General features: G+C 57.2%; 1 protein-coding gene across 1 annotated transcript; it reads right to left on the bottom strand.

Annotated features, from left to right (window-relative positions):
• Nucleotides 1-9,214: 9,214 nt before the first annotated feature.
• Nucleotides 9,215-11,071, bottom strand: LOC125554388 (4-hydroxyphenylacetaldehyde oxime monooxygenase-like). The gene has a single exon (XM_048717955.2). The coding sequence runs from the start codon at nucleotides 11,053-11,055 to the stop codon at nucleotides 9,388-9,390; it is 1,668 nt and encodes a 555-aa protein (XP_048573912.2). The 5' UTR covers nucleotides 11,056-11,071; the 3' UTR covers nucleotides 9,215-9,387.
• Between the last annotated feature and the right edge of the window lie 639 nt (nucleotides 11,072-11,710).

Below are 11,710 nucleotides of genomic sequence, written 5' to 3'. Positions count from 1 at the left end.
TTCATTTCTTGACGCATACTCAGGATACCATCAGATCTTCATGGCAGAAGAGGATGAGGAGAAGACCGCATTCATTACTCCATGTGGCACGTACTGTTTCATACGGATGCCTTTCGGATTAAAAAATGCTGGCTCAACATTTGCAAGAGTAGTCCATGTCGCCCTTGAGCCACAAATACACAGAAATGTGGAAGCCTACATGGATGACATAGTGGTCAAGAGCAAGGACAAGGCAACTCTGATCCAAGATTTAGACGAGACCTTTGCAAATCTGCGCAAGATCAGCCTCAAGCTCAACCCAGAGAAGTGTGCGTTTGGAGTCCCTTCCGGCAAGCTTCTCGGGTTCTTCGTGTCTAGCGGGGAATTGAAGCCAATCCCGACAAGATCAAGGCCATTGAGCAGATTGAAGCACCAAAGCGCGTCAAGGATGTACAAAGACTTGCCGGTTGCGTGGCTGCTCTCAGCAGGTTTATCTCTAGGTCTGCAGAGCGCGCCCTGCCGTTTTTCAAATTATTGAAAAAGGCAGGTCCAATGAAATGGACTCCGGAAGCGGAGGCTGCGCTGCAAGACTTGGAGAGATACCTGTCCTCCCCTCCAATACTTGTCGCACCTAAGCCACAAGAGAAGTTGCTGCTGTATATAGCGGCAACCAATCAAGTGGTTAATGCTGCGTTAGTAGCAGAGAGGGAGGCAGATGACGAGCCAGCAACCACGGCAAGCGCATCCAGCGACAAGCAACGGGCTTCCCCGGCAAGCTCTGGTCCTGACAAAGATGGATCTGCGCAGATGCGCGAGGAGATACAGAAGAAAATGGTGCAGCGCCCAGTTTACTTTGTCAGTTCCCTTCTGCAGGGGGCTAGGTCAAGGTACTCTGGCGTGCAGAAATTGCTTTTCGGCCTTCTCATGGCCTCGAGAAAGCTGCGCCATTACTTCCAAGCACATGAGATCACAGTTGTCACTCGCTTTCCGCTGAAGAGGATACTACAGAATCCAGAAGCGACAGGCAGGATTGTTGAGTGGGCACTGGAACTGTCAAGCTTTGGCCTCAAGTTTGAGAGCACTTCAACTATCCAGAGCAGAGCATTGGCAGAATTTATAGCAGAATGGACGCCAACACCAGATGAAGAAATTCCAGAAACGAGCATCCCCGTCAAGGAAGCAAACAAAGAGTGGCTGATGTACTTTGATGGTGCCTTTTCGCTGCAAGGCGCTGGCGCTGGCGTGCTGCTTGTCGCACCCACCGGAGAGCACCTCAAGTACGTAGTCCAGATGCACTTCCCCAAGGAGCAAGCAACAAACAATACTGCAGAGTATGAAGGCTTGCTTGCCGGTCTCAGGATCGCGGCAGACCTTGGGATCAAGAAGTTCATTGTCAGGGGTGACTCGCAGCTTGTCGTCCGCCAAGTGAACAAGAGTTATCAGAGTCCGTTGATGGAAGCCTACGTCGATGAAGTGAGAAAGCTAGAAGAGCACTTTGACGGCCTACAGATGGAGCATGTTCCAAGAGCTCAGAACGCCATTGCCGATGGCCTGTCAAAGTGCGCCGCACTTAAGTTACCTGTGGAACCAGGGATCTTTGTGCTCAAGCTGACTCAGCCATCCGTAACGCCATCAACTGGACAGAGCAAAAAGAGGAAGTTGATTTCTTGTGACTATTTGCTGGCAGAGCTCCCCGAAGCCGCCGCCAAGAAGGTCCCCAAGATCAACGCCAAGAGCGCTGAGGAGCAGTCTGCTCCGGCAAGCCCTAGGGTTTGTTCCGTTGAAGCAGAAGCTCCCGACAAGTTTTGCTCCGGCAAGCTTGCCGGGGAACGTCAAGCTCCGGCAGAGGCTCAGGTTCTCGCCGTAGAAGCAGATGTTCCCGCAGCAGCAGATTTGCCTTTAGTCCTTGTTGTCGAGCCACAAGCTCCAGCATGGGCACAACAGATTGTCCGTTTCCTTCAGACAGGAGAACTTCCCGAAGAGCAAGAAGAAGCGGAAAGAGTAGCCCGGCAGTCAAGTATGTACCAGTTTGTCGACAAGACACTGTACAGAAGAAGACTCAACGGTGTGAAATTGAAGTGTATTCACCGGGAAGACGGACAAAAGCTGTTGGCAGAGATACATGGAGGCATATGTGGTCACCACATTGGCGCAAGAGCACTTGTCGGCAAAGCATTCCGGCAAGGTTTCTTTTGGCCGACGGCCCTCCAGGATGCAACTGCACAAGTAACCAAGTGTGAAGCGTGCCAGTTCCATTCCAAGCAGATACACCAACCAGCTCAAGCTCTCCAGACGATCCCTTTATCCTGGCCATTTTCGGTCTGGGGGCTCGACATCCTCGGCCCCTTCCCCCGAGCAGTCGGGGGCTTTGAGTACTTGTACGTCGCAATCGACAAGTTCACAAAGTGGCCGGAAGTGGAACCAGTGAGGAAGGTGACAGCACAGTCAGCAGTCAAGTTCTTCAGGTCGATTGTTTGCCGCTTCGGGATCCCTAACAGGATAATCACCGACAACAGTACGCAATTCACGAGCCGCACCTTCATGCAGTACGTCCAAGATCTTGGCGCCAAGGTCTGCTTCGCTTCTGTTGCTCACCCCGAGAAGCAACGGTCAAGCGGAGAGGGCAAATGCTGAAGTGCTGCGCGGGCTCAAGACCAGAACTTTCGACAGGCTGCACAAGTGCGGAAGAAACTGGATCGAGGAGCTGCCGGTGGTTCTTTGGTCGATCAGGACGACGCCAAATCGAGCCACTGGCCAGACACCTTTCGCTCTAGTCTATGGAGCAGAGGCAGTTCTCCCCACGGAACTTGTATACGGGTCACCTCGAGTGCTCGCTTATGATGAGCTTGAGCAAGAGCAGCTGCGACAAGATGACGCGCTGCTCCTTGAGGAAGACCGTCTTCAGGCTGCTGTGCGAGCTGCTCGCTACCAGCAAGCTTTGCGCCGCTACCATAGCCGCAAAGTTAACGCCAGAAGTCTCGAGGAAGGCGACCTTGTTCTTCGGCGTGTTCAGTCCGCCAAGAATTCCAACAAGTTGACGCCGAAGTGGGAAGGCCCTTACCGGGTGAAACGGGTCACTAGGCCTGGCGCTGTCCGCCTTGAGACCGAAGATGGCATTCCGGTGACAACTCCTGGAACATTGAGCATCTTCGTAAGTTTTACCCGTAAGGCGCGGTTGCCGGAACCTGTTCCGGCAACCACCGTTTGTACAAGTCTTGCCGCTGTTGCATGTAATCCTTTGTACAAAGCCGGGCGCAGACCCCGTGCATAAGTAAAGCTCATGTGCTCCGCACATTTTGTCAATTTCATGTTTTTTATTTTTTGCATGTGTTATCTGACACTTTGTGCAGCACCGACTCCCAGGTAAGCAATAACGAGCCATAAGGCTCCATATCTTTATTTTCTCTTCTTTCTTTTTTCTCAAGGAAGGAAAGGTTCCCTCGCCCACAAGTTTGCCGGGGGGGAAAGGAGAAGATAGTGGTATGGACCAGGCGTCATTCAAGGAAGTTTCGCCTTGCCGGGAAGCAAACAACAGAAAAGCTAAGTTGCCAAAGTTTGAGCAATCAGATTTTTTAAATTTTAAGTTATCTCCCTTGAACGACCGCACTTTGTATGGAAAACCTGTGCGCGGAGGAACCAACTCGTAACTAGTTGCGCCCTTACTTTGTTTCGAGTCCGCTCAACAACTTAAGTGAGCTGCAACTAGTTGCGACAAGGTTTCTTGTCGGTAGCGGCACCGCCAGAAGGCTGCTGACGTCCCGCACTCAGCGCTCGCGGCTCAGGTGCCTGCACCGACAAGTTCCCTGAAAGCGTAGGGAAAAAACATACAAAGGGAGGAATCAAGTAAAGGGAATAACATTGCAATCATTACCCAAAATAGAGTTATATTACAAAGATAGCTTGTCGCGGCTCTAACAGATTGTTTTCATTACATGACAAACAGCGACAAGAAAAGAAGAAATGGGCGGCCTAATCTACGCGATCGCCCTCGATCCTCTTGATCCCGCTCACCTTGTCCACAATGGGTGCGACAAGGGCCTTGAGCGCCTCCAGATCAGCATCCGGCGGCAGGGTCTTGAGGACGTTGGTGAAGTTGAGGCCCGGATTGCGGAAGGCCACCTTCACCAGCACTTTCTGAAGAGCTCCCGCGCAGATCTTGCGCGACTCGTCGGCCAGCTGCTTTGGGATCCTCTCCCGGAGTCGCTGGAGGGCCGTCGCCACGCCCTTGAAGAACAAGACGAGCTTGGCGCTGGGTTGGAGGTTCTCGTCGGAGGGATACCCGAGATCTTCCATCCCCAGCTGCGCCAACTCCCTGTCAATGTCTGTGGCGGCATTCACAAGACTTTCCGTCCAGTGCTCCACAGTCTCCCTGAAGGCGTTTTGGGTGGCGGCAACACTCTCTAGCAGCGCCTTGTCGGCCTTGATCTCCTCCTTCAAGGCCGCCTCCTACTTCTTGGTGCCGTCCAGCGTCTTGGTCAAAGTGGTCAGCTTCAACTCAAGATCCGCATTGGAGTCCTTGGCGGCGCTAAGCTCTTGGCCTTTCTCGGCGAGATCGGCCTCTAGCCGCGCCACCATCGTCTCCAGCTCCTTCTTGGCGGCCTCGGCGGCGGAGGCAGCGTCCTCTGCTTGCTTGAGGGCTCCATCGAGTTTTTCCTCGCGCGCGGCAAGCTCCTCCTCGTGGGCGTCAAGATTGACCTTCCGCTGCGCCAGCTCGCCCTCCTCCGCGGATAGCTTCACAGCGGCAAGCCGCTGTTGCTCTTCGACCTCGGCCTTCTCGAGGAAGAAGACCTTCTGCGCTTCGGCGAGCTGCTCCCGCTCCTCCGCCAGGGATCAGAGGGCTTCCCGGTGGAAACCCCCGAGCTCTTCCGCGCGCTTCTCGATGTCTGCTCCCGCCTTCGCGACAAGCGCCTCGCGGGATTCCAGCTTGGCTTGCCGCGCGCGGTAGAGCGACAGCAACTTCTGCAGCAGCCGCTCCTCCTCAGACTCGTTGCTGCTGCTGCTCGGCGCGTCAACCAGCGTCAGCCCCGCGGAGGCGAGCACCTCCCCGTCGAAGATCTCCCCCTCGACCGGCGCCCTGGAGCTTGACGCCCAGGGGAGGTTGATGAAGACGTCGTCGCCGGCCTTCAAGTAGACGCCTGGCTGGGGCTCTTCGGAGCCTGGCGCTGCGGCAGCGGCGGACGGGTCGGCGGTCGATGTAGCGCCTGGTGCTCCTGCGGCCCCAGGGCCGTCAGTGCGATCGCCAGACCCCTCGCCAGTTGCTACGGCGGCAGCCTTGGCTGCCTCTGCGCCGGCGGGATCGCCAGCACCAGCTGCTTCTTCGGCAGCAACCTCGGTCTCCATCGGCTCCGTAGCAGATGGGTCTGGCAGCCGGAAGGGGGAGAAGAGTCAAGCAAATATCCAAGAAGATCAAGAGAAGAAGAACCCAAGGGAAATCTTGTAGCGAAAGGATTACCTGTACCGGGTTCTGCAGTCGTGGTCTCCACCGTTGGGGGGCCACTGGTGCTGTCCCTTGCCGGAGAACCCTCCCTTGCCGGAGACTTCTCCCTTACCGGGAAGCCCTCCCTTGCCGGAGAGTTCTCCCTTGTCGGGGGATTCTCCCTTGGCTCCTGATGGGGCTGCTCTGCTCCTACACAAATCAGCAATCAAATATCAGCAAAGACAGAGTATCCATGCGCACCTCACAAGCAGAAAGCAAACCATATACTTATGCTGGGGGCTGCTCTGGAGAAAAGTCGCCGGGTCCGGCAAGGTTGCCTCGGGCGCACCCCCTGTCGTCGCGGTGGGCTCGTCCTCGATGACAATCACCGGGACCTTGGCTCTCTTTGCTGCTCTCTGGGCCAGAGTCCTAAAAAGGAACAAGTTCAGAGTCAAGCAAATGAGACACAAGACAAACAGCAAGGATTGAAGAACTGCAAGTATAACAAGGGAATCTTACTCTTCTTCTTCTTCCTCGCCGGAGCTGAACGCGGAGAAGTCGAAGTCTGGCTCACGTCCGACACGAGGAGGCGGAGGAGTAGCTTCCCTTGGCCGCTTGGCGGGAGCAGTGGCTGCGGTCTGAGACGACCCCGCTCCGGCTGTCGCCGCGGCGTGAGAAGCGGCAGGAGCAGAAGCGGTGGTCCGGGAGGACCCCGCTCCAGTTGCCGCATCAGCGTGAGGCGCTCCCGCGGCAACAGTGCTTGCTGCGGTGGAGCGTGTCACGCAACGCGGCGGTTGTTGACTCGCTTGCCGCTCCGCTACATCCCCGGCCTTGCGGAGACACCTTCTTGGTGGAGATGGAGGCTCTGCTTGCGGCGAGCTGTCTGAAGATGATGTGGAAGACGAGTTGATCTCCAGCGAGCCGTTCGTATCCTTGGCGGGCTCGCTCGACCCGGCGCCCTGCCCGGCAAGCTCTTTCTCGCCGGCAGGCTTCCCTCGCTCGGCACGGCTTCCCGCCTCTGCTGCATCTGCCTCCTCCACGGTGAATCCAAATTCGCCCGCGGCTGCGGCTGCCGCCGCCTCTTCTAGCCTAGTGGCGATGAGTGCCATCTCCGCATCGGTGGTGTCGCGGGTGAGGCTGTCCTTCTCGTCGGGGCGGATCGCCACTTCCACCAAGTCATCGAAGAACTGCTGCACGACGTCGTCTGCAGGCTCCTGCCAAGTTGGCACAATTCCATGCGAGTCGCACTGCGGCATCATTGTGCGGATGCGGTCGAGCGCGGAATTGTTGCACAACGGAACAACACCCCCCGGCAACCTGAAGACTTCGGGATGTTGGTGGTCGTACTTGAACAGCTCCTGGAGCATCGCGTTGAGCTCCAGAACTGTGAAGTTGAAGTTGAGGCCCGGCCGCAGCCTCATGATGTCTGCCGCATTCTTGAACTCCCAAGTGGGCCTCCCCCGTTCCTGCAGGGGGGTGATGCGGCGGCGAAGGAAATCCGCGCCAACAGCGCCTACAGTGAGCCCGGCAAGCCTGAGGCGTAGGATCCGGGTGACAGCAATCTTCAGCCTGTCGTCTTCCGGGGCCACGTCACTCCAATCGCTGCCGCATGCTACTGGGGTTTGGCGCCGGGTGGTGAATGGCTGCGGGTTCTCCTCGTCAATCCAGCACCAGTCTGCTCTCCACTCCTCCCACTTGCCGCGGAATTCTCCCTCCAGATAAGTTTCCTTCTTGCCGGCCCTTGAGATCCAGGCGATTCCGCCGAATAGAGGCTCTCCTCTCTCTACTCGGGGTATGAAGAAATGGCGAAAGAGGGCTACGCTGGGATGGACTCCGACAAAGTTTTCGCAGAGATGTGCGAAAACTGCCATGGTCAGAACGGCATTGGGGGTGAAGTCAAGGAGGTGGAATCCGTAGGTATTCATGATGTCGCAGAAGAATTCAGAGAAAGGCGGGCAGAGCCCGCAGTAGAAGAATAAGGCGAAGAAAGGGTATCCGTTTGGGGCCTTCTTCCAAGCGGCGGCGGGGAGTACCTTCGTGCGCGGATGCGCTCGTGTCTCCGTCGACCAGAAGAGGTAGTAGTTCTCCCTCAGCTCCTTCGCGGCAAGCTTGGGGGGGGGGGGAAGACTGCCCGCTCCTTTCGCAGCGCCGCAAGCCACTGCGCCTCGGTCGACTTCACGACCTTCCCCTTGTCGGCTTTTGGAGCCATGGCGGAAGTGGTGGAGGAGGTCGACGGCGTTGGTGGTGCTGGTGGCAATGGGGGGCGGAGCGCTGCTCTCTTTCGGCTTTGGGAAGACGAGGGAGCGGCGGAGATTTCTGAGATTGTAACAGCAACGGGCGAATGGGCGAACTGCCCCTGTTTCCCCTGCTTATAAAGAGGAAGGGGGCGGACGTTCCGCATTTCCGAATAAAGAAACTACCCACGATCTCTCCCACGATGCCGCATTCAACGCGTGCCGTTCGGGGAGGGCGCGGTGGATACGGAGTGACATACGGCGTAACCTAGGCCGCGCGTGCCCGTGCCCTGTTTTGGGCCTGGCCCAACAGCGCTCGGCACCGTGTATGGCCCAGGCCCGGGGGCTCCTGTCGGTGTACTAGAGTAGGGGTACCCTAGTATCCCGAACTTGTGCACGGGCAGTTGCAGCATCCCGCGACAAGGCTTGCCGGGTGACCGCCAAGGTCCTCCGTGGTTCCTTTGGAGCCATTCAAGAAGAAAGTATCCAAGTCAAAGAGACAAGACCCCAGCAAGAGGAGCTTGCCGGGAAGGCCAGCCAAGGCAAGGCACTTAAGGAGACAAGACCCCGGCAAGAGGAGCTTGCAGGGAAGGCCACCCAAGGCACCTCAAGGAACTTGCCGCGACGCATCGCACGTCCCGGCAAGGCCCGGTGAGCGGCAAGCTCCCGGACGCGACAAGACAATAACCGCGACAAGGCGCTTGCCGCGGCAAGACACCACTATGCCCGCGCTCCAGCACATCCACCAACGTGTCGCTCTGGGACCCTTCCAGGCGTACGTGGCGGGAGGCTGTGCAGCTTGCGGTGCGCGGTGGCAAGCGGCGCTGACAAGATCGCCATCGTGGCGAGCGGTGGCGTCCCTGACGGTCCCTTCTACACTTTTTAGGCGACGCAGACGGGCATTTAAGGCCCTTGTCCCCTGCCGTCAGGGTTAGGTATGATACACTATAGCAGGTAGCTGTACCTACCGCAGCACCTTCCCATTTTTACCCTTTGTCTCCGTTGCCACCTGTCGGTGACCCTTGAGCATATAAAAGGAGGCCCGTGTGCAACGTAGAGGGGGGGTGGAGAACACTCACGCTCGGTCTCGTTAGCTGCTGGTGTGTACTGTAGCACTCCACGCTCCCGAGCAAGAAATCAATACAACCCACAAAGCAGGAGTAGGGTTTTACGCATCCGTGCGGCCCGAATCTGGGTAAACTGCTCGCGTGCTTCGCCTCGATCCGCTCTTTATGCGACCTCCGCCCCCGCCGAACCGAAAGGGACTCGGCCCGCCGGTCCCATAGGTGTTCGTGGATCAGTCCCCCGACAAGAGTTTCTCAAGAAGGTTGGACGAATGTGTCACACCGCACCCTGAGATCTCCCAACTGTCTATATATATTACAGAGAGAAAAACAGAACGTAAAAAAAATACATGTTTGACCTAAAATTCATACGAAAAGATAGTTATTGGCCAACCTTGGCCTAAAAACGTGGATCTGCCGCTGGTTTATTAAGCTAGCAATATTGCATAAATATTTACTTCTCATACACTTCAGACACACTAAGGCGATGCCCTCGCAACACTCTGCTAGTTTGCTTTAAATAAGATTGAACATCACTCTCATTATTGTTCATGTCACACACTAGTTCAATTTCTTAAGGACGAAATATTTGCCCAAGGTAGTGTAAACTCGGAGCAAATTTGTGATGGAACTCAACACACATGTAAAAGGATTGATGCCTATTTTACTTAGCAGCGCAAGATGCATGTTGCAATCAAGCTGAAGGCACGTATGGGGTGGGCAGGAGCACCAGCGGGGTCTTGCGGTGGAAGGTCAGCGCGCCGGCCTCCTCCATGTTCACCTCCTCCCCCTCCGGCACCGCCCACTCGAAGCCGCACAGCATGCTGGCCAGAGTGTACTCCACGTTCGCCACGCCCATGGCCAGCCCGGGGCAGATCCGCCGCCCGGCGCCGAACGGCACCAGCTCCATGTGCGCCCCGCGGAAGTCCACCTTGCCGTGCCTCCCGCCCGCCTCGAACCTCTCCGGCTCGAACTCCTCCGCGTCCGGCCCCCAGCTCGCCGCCTCCCTCCCGATCGCCCACGCGTTCACCACCACCCGCGTTCCCGCCGGCACCTCGTAGCCGCCGATCTCCACCCTCCGCAGCGTCTCCCGCGGCAGCAGCAGCGTCGCCGGCGGGTGCAGCCGCAGCGTCTCCTTCACCACCATCTTCAGGTACGTCAGCTTGGGCAGGTCGTCCGGCTGCACCCGCCACAGCTCCTTGTTGCCGTTGCCGCCGACCGCGGCCCGGATCTCCTCCTGCGCCGTCTTCAGCACGCGCGGCTTCCTCATGAGCTCCGACATCGCCCACAGGATCGTCACGGAGCTCGTGTCGATGCCGCCGAGGAACGCGTCCATGAGGACGGCCTTGACGTGGTCCCTCGTGAAGCCATGCTCCTCGCAGAGGCCGACCAGGGCGTCCACGAGGTCGCCGCCTCCGCTCTCCGGCTTGGGCCGCGCGGGGTCCTGGTGATGCTCCAGCACCTCCTCGAAGAAGCCGTCCAGGTCTCTGAAGATCCTCTCCCGCCGCGCGACGACGCCGACGAGCCGGTCGACGAGGCGGCCGGCGGCGTTGGGGAAGAAATCCTCGGCTGAGAAGCTGGCCGACATGTCCATGCCCTCGAACAGCACGTGCTGGAACCGCTCGTACTTGCGCGCGAAGGCCTCCGCACCGTACACGCTCCCGTACGCCACCGTGCCGATGACGCCGTCGGCGACGCGGAACACGTGCTCGTCCAACGCCACCGGTCCCGTCGCGTTGCCCAGGGCGAACATGAGCCTGTCCACCTGCTGCCGCCGCGCGGCCCAGGCGGCGGCGACGCCACGAGCCCCGACGAGCTCGGAGGCGAAGAGCCTGCGCATGTCGCGCCAGTAGGCACCGTAGGGCGAGAAGGCGACGCTCTTGCGGCCGTATGAGAGGCGCGCGGGGCCTGGCGACGCAGGTCGGCTGCAGCAGTCGGCGTCGTGGGCCCTCATGACGTCGCGCGCCGCCGCGGCGGACGAAACCACCACCGCTCGCGCCGCGCCGAGGCGCAGGAGCATGACGGGGCCGTGCCGCCCGGCCAGGTCGCGCAAGCTGTGGTGTGGCAGCGGGCCTAGCTGGTGCAGGTTGCCGAGCAGCGGCACCCGCGCCGGACCCGGCGGCAGCCTCAGTCCTCTTTCCTCGTTGCCGCGCCTCGTCACCAGCAGGTAGGAGACAACGGCAAGGAGGAAGCCGGCCAGGAGGAGGAGTGATATCGCCATTGCCGATCGGTGAAGGTGCTGCTGCCCCGTGGATCCGTATGTATGGGATTTATAAAGCGGAGTGGCAATGGCACTGTACGTGGAGGTTGAATGGTTGATGCATGCATGCATGGAGTACAGCTGCGAGAGAGCATGTGGCATGGGTTTCTTCAGTTTCGATTGCTTGCTGTTGCTGATGAGCACCATTGCCATTTTTGGACAACTAAATGATCAGTAGCTGGCTAGAACAGCTACCCATCCATGCATTTCCTCCATAACTTGATTATATGATCTTTGGTTTAATTTTGATTCTTCTTCTTCTTTTGTCGATTGGTTGAAAATCATGCAGTTAATGATGGGAGATACATACGTATTGCACACCATATATTTCATTTCCCCTGGTTTTAGGAATTACTTAGCTGGCAGGCAAGAACCCAACATTCAAATTTGGCGCCAACTAATCGAACCTACCTACAAACGTTGGCCGGCATTCAGTTCGAGAGGACCTACAACTATATTAACATTGCCGTTCTTAATTTTGCGGCACCGACATATTATCTTACTAGAATTTTGGAAATATCTTTAATTAATAGCGCATCGATGACGTTCTAGTACATTCAGGTCAATGACTTAGGTACTCCATCTTCTATGTTCGCCCTGGTCAGTAAGTGGCCCATGGATCATTTCGGTGGTTATAGAGCGAGAGCAAGATTAGCCACTAAGAGGGTGCTTGGATACGTTTTAGTTTCATGACTAAAAATAGTGGGACTAAAACTTGCTAGCCTCACCCATACTTGGATCCAAATACTAAAGAGAC

This window comes from Triticum urartu, chromosome 4A, assembly GCF_056163025.1.
Source record: "Triticum urartu cultivar PI428250 chromosome 4A, HENAU_Tu73, whole genome shotgun sequence".
Classification (NCBI taxonomy): domain Eukaryota; kingdom Viridiplantae; phylum Streptophyta; class Magnoliopsida; order Poales; family Poaceae; genus Triticum; species Triticum urartu.
Note: the sequence above shows the minus strand (reverse complement) of the source record. Positions and strands in the feature narration are given on the sequence as shown.